Genomic DNA, 16,661 nt, shown 5'->3' with positions numbered 1-16,661 from the left:
CTATGTTTTAATTTTTTGCTCGTATTACAGGCCACACCCGTTATACTATATGTAGTATACTCGCGTTACAGGGTCAGTGAAAGTAAAGGACTCTGAGCGACACGGGGAATCGATTAGCGAAACAGTATTTTATGCACTTGTTTTGATCCAGTACAAGGCTATTGGACATAGTAACACTCGATAAGAGACTTACCTATGTACGAAAAGACGATTATCTAGATAAGAGTTCATTAAGGTAATAAAGAGCCAAGCTTAAATATGTCTATATGACCCCACTAAATTATCCTGTTTCCTTAGATATTGTAGCAATTTTTTAATCAATATTTTTATGAATATCGAAATCAATAGATAGTTACGCTAGGAGTTTCTTTACGCGATATCCAGAATACGGAAATTTGTCTAACATCTAGCTAGAGTCACAGAGTACAAGCGCGGGCGAATAGATATACTTGGTGTTTTTGTTTGTCCTCAATTTCGTAAAAATAGTTTATTATCCGGATTTATGAAGCCGTGGTGGCCTAGTGGTTTGACCTACCTATTGCCTCTCGAGCAGAGGGTCGTTCCCTTTCAACACAAAACATTATTAACAAAATAAAAGTTTTTCTGTCGTGTTATCCAAGACTTATAATTTCACGAGCGATATGAAAAAGTAGTTTTTAGGGCTCTGGAGCCAAAATGGCAAAAACGGAACCCTTATAGCTTCGCCATGTCTGTCTGTCCGTCCGCGGCTTTGCTCAGGGACTATCAATGCTATAAATCTGTAATTTTGCACGAATATATATGTAAAGTATGTCGACAAAATGGTACATAAAAAAAAAAAAATTTTTTTAGTGTACCTCCGATAGGCGTAAAGTGAGGATGTTTTTTTTCTCGTCCAACCTTGTAGTGTGGGGTATTGTTAGATAGGGCTTATAAAACCATTACGGGGTTGCTAAAACGATTTTTCGATTCAGTGATGTGTTTGCAAATATTCAACTTTAAAGTGCAATTTTCATTAAAATCGAGCGTCTCTTTAATCTAAACCGGTGGGTGGAAATTTTAAAAAAATCATGATGGTAGTAAGTATATCAGAATCAGAATCAGAATCAGAATCAGAATCAGAATATTTTATTCGTTTAACATAGGTACATTGGTATTGGTATTGTTTTGCCAGCAGGCGTACGAATTTTGTTTTTTTTTTTTATATATATCTATCCATGCTTCACTAATTAATTACAAATATTACAAATAATAAGAATTGCAGCAAAATGTTAATCTATAATAATAACAACTACTCATAAATATTTAAAATATGTCAAATACGCATTCATGCAACAACATTAATGAAATATTTAAATTGAAGGGATAATCCACACTAAATATGATAATTAGTAAAAGAATAAAAAAATAACAATGTCAGCGAAATTTCAACCAAAACCAATCACAAATAATGTAAGACAAGAAGAGCAAGTTTCATTACAACTCATCGTCATTTAAAAATTGTTGTATGTTGTAGTAACATTTCTTAGTCAGCAGCAACTTGAATGCTCTCTTAAAGCGTGCAATGTCTAATTCCTTAAGAGTATTCGGAATTTTATTATATATTTTTGGTGCCATTCCTAGAACACTTTTTCGCATTAAAGCTGTTTTACACGCTGTATGGCGTATATCACCTCTATATTGAGATCGTACAGGGAGCCTTCGTATATCGGCAACTTTATCAAATAGGTTGGGATTACACTTCACAAAGATCGCTATTTCCAAGATGTAAAGACTGGGTAGTGTTAAGATATTTAGTGATTTAAAGTACGGAACACAACTATCTGTCATTTTCAGGTTACATATGGCTCGTACACATCTTTTTTGGGCTTTTAGTACTGTTTCTTTATCTACTGAATTTCCCCAAAAGATGACTCCGTATCTAAGTATCGATTCAACAAGTCCATGATAAGCAACAAGTAAAGCATCCTTGTTCACTATCTTAGCAAGCTTGTGTAAAGCGAATGCGGACTTACTTAATTTCCTACAAATATCATTTACATGGTGTTTCCAAGTTAGTTGACTATCAATGAGCAAGCCTAAGAATTTAGTTACTTGTACAGTTTCTATAGTGTTTCCTTCATAACTAACATTAATATCACTTGGTTCAATTCGTTGATAGAAATGCATTATATTAGTTTTAGTTAAATTAATTAGTAGATTATTACTATTAAGCCACAATATGACATCTTTTATTACGGTGTTAACATCATGTTCATAGTTAGTCTGATTACTAAATTTTACAATGGAGGTACTGTCATCAGCAAACAAGATCATTGGATGGCGTATAGCTATGGGCAAGTCATTTATATAAATTAAAAAGAGAAGAGGGCCAAGTACACTTCCCTGAGGTACACCATATCTTATACATCTTGAATCTGATATGAATACTCTATCTGTTTTCCCTTTAGTACAACTTCTAGTAATTTCAGTATATTGGAATCTATTACTGAGATAAGATTGAATGAGTTTTAGTACATTTCCTCTAACACCATACCTATTAAGTTTACTTAGTAGTATTTCATGATCCACATGATCAAAGGCCTTGGTCATGTCGGTAAATAGAGCACATACGGGTATTTTTTTGTCAACATTTTTAACGACCATATTTATAAAATCATAAAGAGCCATGTTTATATTAATACTTTTCCTGAACCCTTTCTGCTCTGTACAAAATAAGTTAAAAGTATCCATGTAGTTATATAGTGATTGATAGATAAATTTTTCGAAAATTTTGGAAAATACCGGTATAAGAGCTATGGGTCGATAGTTCTCAGGGTTTTCTTTTTCACCTTTTTTGTGTAAAGGCCTTATGATGGAGATTTTTTAGCTTATCTGGATAGATACCCGTATTAATGCACAAATTAATTATGTGACTTAGGTGGACAGCTATTACATCACCTACATACTTAATTACAGTTGTGCAAATTTTGTCAAAACCTACACTTAGGGTGTTTCTCAAAGACTGAATTATTAGTTTTATGTCATGTTCTGTAGATGGACGCATATACATGGACTTGATACTATTTTTGATATTACAGCGTAGAGTATTATTCTTTGGTAGGTCTTTTATACATTCTATAAAGTGATTATTTAAGGTATTTGCTATATCTTTGGGATTCGTAATAATATTTTCATGGGTTCTTAATCTAAGAATGTCATCTCTCTTATTATTGGCTTTAGCTGAATTTATTATCTGCCAGGTGGCCTTTGATTTATTTTCAGCAGAGATAATTTTATAGTTGTTTTGAGCTTTTTGTGTTAAATTCACTATTTTTTTATATCTCATAGAGTATTTTTTTAAGAGGCTTTTGTTTACTGCTGTAGGTGACCGTCTGTATTGCCATAAAAGTCGCCTTTGTTTTTTACTACAGGCTTTAATGCCTCTTGACAGCCATTTCACTCTTTTATTGATCCTTACGGTTACCATCTTTAAAGGAAAACACAAATCATAGAGTAATTGAAAGTCATTAAGAAAACTATTATATGCAAAGTTAGGATCTTCAGTATTGTATATGTCCGCAAAAGAGAGACACTTAAGATGTTTTTTAAACAATTTCAAATTTGCACGCGAGTAATCACGCTTCTCTACACGCCATGTCTTAATGTTACTTTTCATATTTCCTGGACATTTTAGAACTTGCGCAGTGTGATCCGATAAGCCAAAGTCATAAACAATACTTCTTTGACCCTGTTTCAAGTTATGTGCAAAATTATCTATGCATGTGTTACTTGACAATCTCGTTGGCTGTCTTAATTCTAAAGCTAAATTAAATCCCAGAAGAAAATATTCAAATTGTGATGATACATAATTTTTTTTCAAAATGTCAATATTGAAATCTCCGCAGATTACAACTTTTCTATTACTAGTATTACAAATTCTTTTAAGAATAATGTCAAATTTTTCATAAAATAAACTTAGATTGCTATAGTTTGGTGTTCTGTATACACAAACAATAATAGTATTTTGAGCAGTGAGTTCTATGGCACAACATTCAAACATGCCTGGGATGGAATGTTTTGCAATATCTGGTAATTCTTTGAAATCATGTCCTACTTTCACCAGTATGCATGTCCCGCCACGTTTATTTTTCCGGGAGAAACACGCTGCTAACTGATAATTCGGTATCGTTAAGAGATCTTCTTGGCCAGCCATCATGAAGTGTTCCGTTATGCATATAATGTCAATATTTATTTTCGCTGCTTCTAGTTCAGTCAATCGGATTGTGAGTATGTCCGACTTGTTTATAAGGCCAGCAATATTCTGATGCATAATGTTTGTATACTTAGGGACGAAAAAGCTGCTGTGGACTGTTCAGTGATGGTGGTGATATATTATGACTGCAGTCTTCTTCATTTAGACTCTCATTATACGTTTTCTCGTTTTCAATATAGCACATGACCTTGTCAATCCTCTTGAAAATATTTTCTATTCCATGTTGGTTAACTTCTCCCGTAGACTTGTGGAACATATCGTACTCATAAGAAAGACGTTCGTTTGAATCGATGAGATAAGCATGGCCATGGGTACAGATATCAAGATAGAGTAGATGATTAAAAAGTTCAATTCGAAAGTTATATAATCGACTCGTATCGTGGCACTTGTAAGTCGGTAAACAAATAATAATGTTAGTATGTCTTAGATCAATTAATTTTTCTCTGATGTAAAATACCAAGTTGTGATAGTTTTTTGATGATTTAAAATCTTCTTCGCCAATAAGTATGATACAAAAATCATTTCTTGTAAGCACCTTGTTTTTAAGTCGATTTCGTTTAGCAACTGTTCAGTACCACAACTTGGGGTAACATAATGGCAAACTTGTGTATTAATTGAGAACGAATTATTGGCGGTGCGTATATCAAACTTATAAGGAAAACTATAACGGTTTAAGTTTTCTTGAGAATTATTTGTAATTTATATCGGTATAAATTTTATTTATGTTTTAAATTTGTGTACGAAACTACGTACAGTCAGCACCAATATCTGACACAAAAAAGAGTGCATAAATATCTGATAGTAGTTTTGCCCGTAGCTTCGCCCGCGTGGGATTCGGTTATCGCCCGCTGTTCCCCCAGGAACTGTGCATTTTTCCGGTATAAAATGTAGCCTATGTCACTCTGGCCCATACTACCTCTATGCCAAAAATCACGTTGATCGGTCGCTCCGCTTCGACGTGAAAGACGGACAAACACATAAACACACACACTTTCGCATTTATAATATTAGTATGGCAGACATATACAATTTCTAGGGCGCTAGGACGTGTCTATTTTTGCACGCTCCACTGTGGCAGATGCAGTACCTGTTAACTTTCCACGATTCCAAATTCCTTACGCCAATAGCTTGTTTTAGAAATCGATTTTTAACCTAAATCTTTTTGCGTGACTCGCTTACGTAAATATTGGAAAACGATCTCCTTTCGTCTCCTTTTTAGCTTGGGCAAATGCTTTCGTATCTGTCCAGCGGGTGGACGTCCAGTGTTCTTCTCTACTCTACAGGTCACATTTTTCAACCGACTCTCGGTGCGAGCAGGTTCGATAATTGAAGATTATAGAATATTTTTTGTCGATTTAGCTTTTAGAAAATTTTCAAAATGTCCGATTGATGGAGGTTAATGTAAAAGAAAGAATTGCGAGATATAACTACAGCTCACAAAGCCACTAGTTATTTGTATGATTGCGAACTTAACTATTGGTAGTCGTTCTACGCGTTATTCGCAATCGTGCGAAAACGTTTTGGTAGGTGGTGGGATTTTGTGAAAAATAATTAATAGATAGCTACCTATTTTGAACATGAAACTACCGTGAGACTCACTCATATTAAATGATATTGTTTCGGATAACTGACGTCTTAAATCGAGTTTAGTTCGACATGCTTCGGGCTAACTCGTAGCAATTCTTCCTAGGAGCAACGCGACTCGGCGGATATCATTTAATATAGATAGCTACCATCATGTTACTCGCTAATTCCTACCGTTAAGCAACAGTGCTTGCAATGCTGTGTTCCGGCGTGAAAAGTAAGTTACTGGAACATCAGTTATTTTATCCTAACCCTATAGGTTTGCACTTGCAACGCATCGGTAATCTTCTGGTAAATCTTCTTCGTTTTCTGCTCTATTTGGGCTCCACAGAAAACCAGCGTTACTGCACATAATGTGCGGCAACACATGCTGAGTGGAGACCCTTTTTGGTATCCTGCTGTGTCACCTAGTAACATAGTTTTAGTGCTAGTTCTAGTCTTAGTTTTAGGTGGTACATTTTTGGAGCCAAAATAAACTTTTCTTTCTTTCTTTCTTTCTTTCTTTCTATTTCATTAGGCCAAACCATTGTACTACGGTACTACCACAATTTATTTATAATAGCGGTATTTAAAAAGAATTAGTTAGTGATGGCATAGATGTCGCTAGCGTCGCTGCTTAAGTGACTAAGTAAGAAACACAAGCTGAGATATTATGAGGTGCATAGGGAAATTCGTGTCGGTACCGTTGACCATCAGTGGTGTAGCGGTATAGCACGCGGTACGGATTACCGAGGACCTGGGTTCGATTCCCAGTGATGGTCTTATTTTTCTGTTTTTTCTGTGCATCTGTATTTCAGTTTGTATTTTCAATTTAAATTTAAGAGCTTAAACGTTGCATAAATACTTCCTTTATGATGTGGACAAGCAATAATAGATAGACGGATTTAACGAAATTCCCACGGGACAATAAGGATCATGCCGTGTCCGGGTTTGGAATACGACGGAAGAGATGTTCTTCCCGAGGGTGCCATAAAAGGCGACTGGGACCTTATGTGAGAGTGAGCAACAGCACCCTCTATTTCTAACTACAAACTTTGAACTAGTACTGCGGTGTGTAAAGCAAGCCTACTATTTTCCCAAGGAAGTTGTCATCAAGATTCACTACTAATCTACAACCGACAATCATGACCACTCTGCCAAGAGTGTACAACGTAGAAGAGAGAAGTTGTTAAATGGAAACGAATCCGCGGCCATAAACTAGTCCCCGCTACTGGAATTCTTCCATTGTAAAGGTGGCGTTTCGCGCTGCGACAGAGACAAGCGACCGAGACAGGAGACACGAGACACTAGGTACTTGTCCGGGGCAGCAACCGTCTCCTGTCTTTGTCTCGCTCGCTAACTGTCGTTTATAGAGTCTGGCTAGTGAAAGATGAACCTGCAAAACCGCGGCAAATTCAAAAATTTTGCAGATGATGGTATCACCATAGAATAAGTACTAGTACAAGTACAGAAGCTTCTCTGCCGTACAAAAGGGAGGATTAGGCATAAGAAGGCTAATAGGCTTCTCAGTCTATCGCACGCATGCCTAAATATTGGAAAATAAGTAATTATTTAACACGATATGTACATGTTGAACATAAAAAGGTTAATACGAATATTTTTGAGAAAAAGTGAATCTTAAGAACCACAGTTGTATTGACCAGTTCTGAAAGGGATATTAGTATCAAAATGTTTTGCTATGCCTACTAACCTACAAATTCGGTCACCGCATCTAAACACTTTTATTCTGAATGAATAAGGCTTCCCTTTCTGCTTGTTTTTATTTGAATTTTTATTGTTTCACCCATGTTTAAGCAGTAAATTTACAAAAAACTATTTTAACACACGAAGGTATTAAAACTCAACAAGTCACAGAATAGATAATAGTACAAGCTCAAGTGTCTGTTTTCTTATACTCTTTGGTCTGTTTGCCCATGACATTTGAATAATGTTGCCACTCAAATAATAGCTGGGTTCAGCTTTCATTAGCCAAACTATACCTAACCCTACCTAACGTCAAGTGACCGTCGTGGTATCCGGTCGTAGTCTCCTGTCTCGGTCGCTTGTCTGTCTCTGTCGCGGCGCGAACCGCCACCACAAGCTGGCCTAAATAAGTCTAGCTAGGGCTATTACAATTTCTAGCGAAGGACCTTTGCACACCACGTGTTTTAATTAATAAGAGGTCAAAAACACTATGACGTATATATCTTTAAGTTATGTATAAACATCACATGCACGTAATTTAATTAAGTAATTAAGATTACAGTCATGTGATTCTGTTTAACCTAGACTACTTATTAATGCACTCAAAGACGCCCATTAGCTTTAATTGTTAATCAAAGAGCGGAACTTTCATGGCATTTTTTTACACTATCATAGTGACTTCTCACTTATTGACTTCCGGTATACATTCATATATCGATACGATACACAACATAGATACTAAAGAAGATGAAAAAAAAATATATAACAAAAAAATTTAACCGACTACAAAAAACAATGAAAATAATTTTCTGCCAGTCTGAAGTCGGTCGGTGCCTCAGCACGAGCCAGCAGGAGTGGACCTATAGTCATCTACCTCACCTATGCACTTTATATTGGGCTTCAATCACTCCTGCTGGCTCGTGCCACAACTCGTGCTGAGACACCGACCGACTTCAGACGGGCAGAAAATTATTTTCATGTTTTTTTGTAGTCGGTTCAAGTTTTTTTTATATTTTTTTTTTCACGCTTTTTAGTGTTAATAATCTAAGAAACAATAGTTTTATATCAACTGATCGTCACCTTTTACGAAAGACTGCTTTTTCCGATGCAGAGACGTTCATTATTGAGGAGTCCTGGTGCTTCACCACCTGTTTTACCATATGCATTACGAGGAGCATAAATTGCTTAGCAACTGTGTCAAAGTAATTAAAATTCAACCCGTGAAATACTTGTTATTGAGTAGTAACTCCGATGGTCAACTGTGGTTTCATCATCAGTTCCACTTACCAAATGATGGTTTTCAAGAGCAAATGCACGAGTTACTACTAAATATATCCAATTTACTAAAGGTTTCCCTACAACATTTGAAGAGTTCCCTCGATTTCCTTAAGATCCAATCATCAGATCCTGATTTGGTGCTTATGGGACCTAATTGAAGACATTCCTAGACGAACGCAAAAAAAAATCAAATTGCAACCCAATTGATAACCTCCTCCTTTTCTGAAGTCGGTTAAAAAGTAGAGGTAAACAATAGGCGGCCTTAATTAGCGATCTCTTCCAACTAACTTTCGAGCACTTGAAAATGACAGACATATGCAATGATCAATGAATGGATAACAATTACTAATTTAATAATTTCAGTTCAGTTTTTTTTTTTAATTTAATGTAGAAATTCTCCTGTTGTAATGTTAACAAGTGTTCCATTTTCCGGGTTCATACTACTTGTTTTACAGTCAAATATCCATTTGTATGCGGAAAAAGAACTCTACTCGAGAGCGCTCTACATAACATGATAAGAAAGTTTACGACAATCTAATTAAGTTTAATATGTCGACATCATTTAGGTAGAGTCGATAATGAGAAGTCATTATGACAGAATAATTTATTGAATCAGGCGTTACTTTACGGAGGTCCATATCAATGAACTAAAAGAATTTCCTTGCTGACCCGCGACCTTACGATAGCTAAGCTTATGCAAAATATGCGTGTTCATGCAGTTCCTCCACCTCCACACTGTAAGAATACACACAAATCACACAAACCAATCTATCACCACCACCACACTACACTGACGCGCTCAACCAGAGCTATCTTCAGAGTAACACAACCGTACACCATGCTACCAGTTTTTAGACTAAACAACTAACAACTAAACAACTACACAACTAACAACTGGTAGCATGGTGTACGTTTGTGTTACTCTGAAGATGAGCTCTGGTTGAGTTCGAAACGCGTCAGTGTAGTGTGGTGGTGGTGATAGACGGGTTTCTGTGATTTGTGTGTGTTCTTACAGTGTGGAGGTGGAGGAACTACATGAACACGCATATTTTGCATAAAGCTTAGCTATCGTAAGGTCGCGGGTGAGCAAGGAAATTCTTTTAGTTCAATCATTATGACAGGTCAAAAATTGCCATGAAAATTCCGCTCTCTGTTGAATAATTAACCGCCCCATATTTGAATATTTGTTTGGCCGACCGTCATCAATGAATGGTTTTTCAGTTAAAGTCTCCAGTGAGGCATTTAGTTACAGAACAGGTATTAAAATAAGTATCTACAAAATAAAAATATAAAGCGAGGAAACGTTCTTATGATTGAACTTGTTTTCCTTTTTTTTATACTTACAAATCAACATCAAACTACACTTTAGTGATCATCATCTTCAGTTTTCACACGTCCCTTTGCTGAGCATAGGCGTCCTCACATATTAAGAGGGCTTTGGGCTGTAACCCTCACGCTCAGTGCAAATTGGGAACTTAACACACACACCATTAAGTTGTGTGCACGTTTCCTCACGATCGTTTCCTTCGCCGAAAAATTTTGCGCAGTAATTTTGAAAAACTCGAAGGTGAAAATTCGGGTCCGAATCCACGAATTTTTAGGATCTTGTCGCTTTAAAACATCATTAACCTAATGTACTCGTAGGTACTAAATATGAAGACAATCCTATTACAATGCGACAATGGATGGATCTCTGAGTTTCTCTGTACAGTTGACAGAATTATATCGCGGACTGCACAATCCCAGCGCATGAAGGAGGATGAATAATTCTAACATTCTCTCTTCTACTTGCATTTGCTATGCATTCTAATAGCTAGTTTCCTACAGTTCTATTAATCTCTGTCCATGTACCTAAGGTAAGCTAACATGTTGTTGGCACGTTCCAATTACTGTCAGTTGCGTCACAAAATCTTATTTATATTATGATCTTCCTTGCTGCTGCCCGCAACTTTCATCATCATTATCATATCAGCCTTAGGACGTCCACTGTTGGACATAGACCTCCTCCATTAAACCTTCAGTTGGAGGTGGACTGCATCCACCGTGGACCGGAGCTTTAACCAGGCTATCCGCCCATCTCGTTGGTGGGCGTCCTGTGCTGCGCTTGTCGATTTGCGGTCTCCATTCTTGATCTTTTCGGTCCCAACGGCCATCCTGTTTTCCGTGCTATATGGCCTGCCCATTGCTACTTCAACGAGTCAATTCGCTTGGCTATGTCGCAACGTTGTGTGCCTAATATTAATTAACGCTGTCAGCCATCCNAAATAAACTATAAGGTACATAATGTAGAAGGTGAGGAAACTGCATGAAACAACGTATATTTTGCGTAAACTCAACTAATCCATAACGTCGCGGGTGAGCAAAGAAATTCTTTTAGTTTTAAGTATTCATTTTATAAATATTAAAATAAACGTGGTTGGTCTATATCGACGGGGAAGAAGTAAATTCTCCTATCTCACACAGGCCTAACTTTACAGGAGGAGGAAAAAACTGAATATCTTTTTTGTTTACCTTGATCTGATGTTCTGAGGGTTTGTTTGTTATCTAAGTAGTTGTTTTTTTAAACTAATTATTATTTAGTAGTGCTACAGGATTTAAAGTAAGTGCAAGTTAGAAGGTATTGTTCCTTGTGTTGTGTCGAGTATTTTGAAGTTAGACGATTTTTCCACTAGTAAAGATTCCTTCAAATTCCTAATATTAGTATAATTTCTCTGTGTAAACAATGTTCTACAGCATCAAAAACCTTATCTTTATTTAGAATAATATCAATAAGTACTTTATAACATAAATTAAGCATGATTTTGTAAGATAGGAGGTATTGCTTATTACGAATCCCAAATTGAGTTCAAGTTAGAAGATATTTCAATGGAATAGGGGAAGAATTAGAAAGTGAATATCTTAGCTGAAAATTTACAGAGCATACAACATAATAATTAAATATCGTTTTGTAAATAAAAAATATATCAATAAGACGCCAACACCGTAATAATATCTTTATTGAAGATATAAACTTTAAACAAAATTACGATTTTATTATTCTGTTAATAGTCGATAGACTAACGTTTAGGATACTTGGGTCCTGTGTCATCATCATTAAAAAATCTTCTCTTTACTGCTTCCGATGGTTTTCCTAGCAAAAATTAAGTAAACCCAGAGTTATAGTTATTAGTAGGTAAATTAACAAATAACAAATATGCGTGCCTTTAATACTGCACGTATTAAGGAATCAATTGAGCGGAACCCGGGCTCTAGTGTTCGCAAAGAATTTGTCTATTGGGAAAGCCAAATGACTAAGTTGAAGATCGACGATGGCAGTATCATCTCATCGAAACCGGAGTTGTTGAGAGAGCTCGAAAGGTTTTACGAACAGTTATATGCCTCGACACAGAAGCCCGTTGTAGGTGCAGCTCAAGATACCAGAGCTAAACTAATCCGTCATTACACTGAAGACATCCCATCAGCCAGTACGAGATTAGAGTGGCTCTCAAACAACTTAAAAACAACAAGGCTCCGGGGGATGACGGAATCACGACAGAACTTCTGAGAGCGGGTGGTAAACCGGTACTTGTAGTCCTCCAGAGGTTATTTAATTCCGTCATACTCGAGGGTACCACGCCGGATGCATGGCACAGGAGTGTGGTGGTGCTCTTCTTCAAAAAAGGCGACAATACCTTATTGAAGAACTATAGAACCATCTCACTCCTGAGTCATGTATACAAGTTATTTTCGAGGGTCATTACGAATCGTCTCGAGCGAAGGTTTGATGATTTCCAGCCTCCCGAATAAGCTGGATTCTGTAAAGGCTTTAGCACCATAGACCACATTCACACGCTCCGCCAGATTATACAGAAGACCGAGGAGAATAATCGGCCACTATGTTTAGCGTTTGTGGACTATGAAAAAGCCTTCGATTCAATCGAGACCTGGGCTGTATTGCAGTCCCTTCAGCGATGCCATATTGACTATAGATATATCGAGGTGTTAAAGAGTTTGTACAGCAGCGCCACTATGTCGATCCGGTTGCAGAACGAGAGTACACAACCAATCCAACTACAGCGAGGTGTGAGACAGGGAGACGTTATTTCTCCGAAGCTGTTCACAAATGCGTTGGAGGACGTTTTCAAGCTCTTGGACTGGAACAGGTTCGGCATCAATATCAACGGCGAGTACATCACCCATCTTCGTTTTGCCGATGATATAGTCATAATGGCAAAGTCGCTGGAGGAGCTAAATACTATGCTCAGTGACCTCAGGTGGGTCTTAAGATGAATATGGTCAAGACTAAAAATCATGTCAAATGTCCATGTCACACCCGTGCCGGTTATCGCTGGGAACGATGCACTCGAAGTTGTTGACCACTATGTTTACCTTGTACAAGTTGACCAATTGGGTAGGTCCAACTTCGACAAAGAGGTCGCCCGAAGAATCCAACTCGGATGGGCAGCGTTCGGGAAACTTTGTAATATCTTCTCGTCCAATATTACGCAGTGCCTGAACATTGTAATTAGGTATAAGATAAACCATCATAGGTATCTATTGCACACGTAAAATGAATGCCTGTCGTCCAGGTTCGCCGTTAGTAAGATCTTCTAACTTCAAAGTATTAACAATGCCAACATCTCTTTTCTACGTTATATACGGAGATAGGAGGTATTTTTAAAACAAAAAAAACTACCTTGTAAACTTACTACCTTGTAATCTATATTGTAAAACTTACCTTAATCATTAACAATCCAACACAAACTAAACATTATTTTCTATTTTTCACAATATATTTCACGAGATGCAGGTTAAAACTTGCACTTGTTGCTGTGATATTAGTAAGCAGCGGCGCGGTTGTGCAAACTGAGCGAAGCTAACACCATCTGTATAGACGGACTAGAACCTCCTAGACATCGCGCGATCAGCCGTCAAGACGTTACGCGGTTGTCAACTCAACACACCAGTCAGTCGCGCGAGCGCAGCGGTCGAGTAAACACGTTTCGTTATGCAGATAGGAGATATTTTCAGCAAAAACACGCGCAAAACAGATAGGAGTAATTTCTTCCAGCAGAAAGGAGGTTTTTTCATAAAAATGTTTACAAAATATAAAAGCTGTATTTTAAGAGCTATTTCTATTTGACAAAAAATCGCCTAAAACTTGAACATGTAGATAGGAGATCTTTACAGGATACGTAAAATAAAATTTTACATCTAACTACATTAAAAAGTCAATTTGCCCAAAAATGTAAGATAGGAGGATTTACTTCTTCCCCGTCGATATCTAACCATGGTCTAACCTATTTTTATAAAAAAATGCTATATAGATTTGTGACTAACTGTAGGAACTTCTTAACACCATATTTGTTTTTACAAGTTTTTTATTTAATTTTTGTTGTGGTTTTTTGGTCAAATCTTGCAAGTTTAATTTTACCCGATTGCAGTAGGTAGTCGAATTTACTTGTAATTTGGTATCATGTCGGCGGCCGATCGTAAAATCCGCCAGATCACGAAATCCTAGGCATATCGTGAAACGCCGCCATTTCATGATATGCCTAAACGTTGGCCAGGAATATCACGATGTGCCTGAGAAATAATACGGCAGATCGATTAGAGCAACGCATTCGTCGATATTCCTAGCTCTATACGGGCACATCGTAAAATAGTTTCTTATTTGGCCACTGGTGGCGCTGCGTATGCAATGGCGGCCGTGACCAGCTGACCGCCGTGTTTGTTTAGCGCGTGAAAAATGTCGGCGTCGCAACAAAATGATCTTTAAACCGAAATAGTGATTGAATTCAAAATAGAAGTGCAAAAGAAGCTTTGAACATTAGCTCCGTTCTTTTTATGTGAATCAATGGATTCTGTGCACAATGTGAAAAAACCATGGACGTCTGATTTTAGAGGTTAGTATTTTGTTGGTAAATAAAGTATTCACTAGTGTTATTTATTTATATAGAAAAATTTAGGTACGACGAGCGAAGCGAGGATGGTTAGTATTAATTGTGATCACGACGCACGAGCCGAGCGAGCGAAGCGAGCGTGCCGCGGCAGCGGCCGGCGAAGTGCTAGAACCGATATGGCGGCGTTTCATGATATGCCTAGGAATTTCATGATCTGCCTAAACTGGCCAAATCATGAAATGGCGGCGCTCATGATATGCCTAGGAATTTCATGATCTGCCTAAACGTCACTAGGCAAATCGCTAAACGGTGAGTTATGAACGATATGGCGATGTCCCTTAGCCAATTCATGAAATGGCGGCATTTCACGATGTGCCTAGGAATTCGTGATCTGCGGATTTTACGATCGGCGCCGACATACACATATTCGTACCTTCGGTAGTAGATGGCATGATTGCCTATAAAAGCAAAAATGAGTTCATATATCGTACCTTCCGTTCTCTTTTAGGGTTCCAGAGTCAAAATGGCAAAAACGGAACCCTTATAGTTTCGCCATGTCTGTCTGTCTGTCTGTCCGTCCGTCCGCGGCTTTGCTCAGGGACTATCAATGCTAGAAAGCTATAGCTTTGCACGGTTATAAATGTAAACTAAGCCGACAAATGGTACAATAAAATTGAAAAAAAAAAAATTTTTTTAGTGTACCTCATCATAGACGTAAAGTGGGGCTGTTTTTTTTCTCATCCAACCCTATAGTGTGGGGTATCGTTGGATAGGTCTTTTAAAACCATTAGGGGTTTGCTAATACGATTTTTCGATTCATTGATTTTTTGCGAAATATTCAACTTTAAAGTGCAAATTTTCATTAAAATCGAGCGTCCCCCCCTATAAAATCTAAACCGGTGGGTGGAAAACTTTGAAAAAATTCAGGATGGTAGTAAGTATATCTCAAACTTTCAAGGAAAACTATAACGGCTAAGTTTGTTTGAGAATTATTAGTAGTTTAAGAGTAAATAGCAGCCTAAGGTATAAAATATATACCTAACTGTGAAGATTCCGTATAAAATATTTCGTTTTATTATATTATATATTCCGTTTGTCGTAATGGCTACGAAACCCTATTTTGGGCGTGTCCGACATGCTCTTGGCCGGTTTTTTTATCAATGAAGGTTATAGAGAAACACCTACACACAACTTACTGAAACTTGCAACTACATACACCTATGAAAAAGATCTACTGAAATATCGAAACTCGTCGGACCTTTCCTGATCCTGAGTGGAACCGTTTAAATTTGTAATTTTATCAAATATATCTCACGAGAGCTTAAGTTGTATTAGGTTATAGAGCTATTATTACTTACCCTAAACCTATATTTGCCCACAGGCGGCCTCGCATACGGGACTCCTTCGAAGCTAGCATACGGTCTACCCTTAGTAGACACCTTCCACGACCCTTGCAGCACGCCCTGTGTAACCCTCACCACCGGCTTGGACGCCTGCGACCACGCACTGGCCACTACCGTGAGAAACAAAAGAAGCCTGACAATTATCATTTTGAAAATGGAACGTGCGCGCACGCCGGCCGGTCGCTCGCGACTGTTTAATTGATATAGCTACAGTAAAATTTATCTTGCTTACGGCTGATATCGCTTTTAGTTCAAAGCTTAAGGATACAAACCGAATGCGTTGCGTGGGTATAGATAATTTTGCAGTTAATTCTATAAATAACATAGTCCCGTCGCTCCAGGCTACGGAGTGCAAAATCCAAACATCGTATCTTGCCGTTCCGCTCACGCTAATATTATTTAATACGAGAGTAGGATGGACAGAGTACGATATGAACTTCGATTTTCGAATTTTGTAATACTTAGCCCCGCACAGGCGTGTGGAATGATTTTGGTCGATATAATGATGTTTACAGGGCCCAGTTTCTGGAAGCAAATTAGTCTAATAATATTATGCTTCACTAATATTATTATGCTTCGAGAAACTGGGCCCTGTAA

At 37.5% G+C, this 16,661-nt stretch overlaps 1 protein-coding gene across 1 annotated transcript in view; it reads right to left on the bottom strand.

Annotated features, from left to right (window-relative positions):
• LOC141437232 (carboxylic ester hydrolase-like) overlaps positions 1-16,211 on the bottom strand; it is a 49,708-nt gene extending 33,497 nt beyond the window's left edge. Inside the window, exon 1 of the mRNA XM_074100488.1 lies at positions 16,020-16,211. Within this exon, the coding sequence (XP_073956589.1) occupies positions 16,020-16,211 (192 nt within the window). The remainder of the gene's footprint in view (positions 1-16,019) is intronic.
• Positions 16,212-16,661: the final 450 nt, after the last annotated feature.

The sequence above is a fragment of the Choristoneura fumiferana genome, chromosome 17 (assembly GCF_025370935.1).
Source record: "Choristoneura fumiferana chromosome 17, NRCan_CFum_1, whole genome shotgun sequence".
NCBI classification, from domain to species: Eukaryota; Metazoa; Arthropoda; class Insecta; order Lepidoptera; family Tortricidae; genus Choristoneura; species Choristoneura fumiferana.
This window is presented reverse-complemented; position numbering and strand designations above follow the sequence as displayed.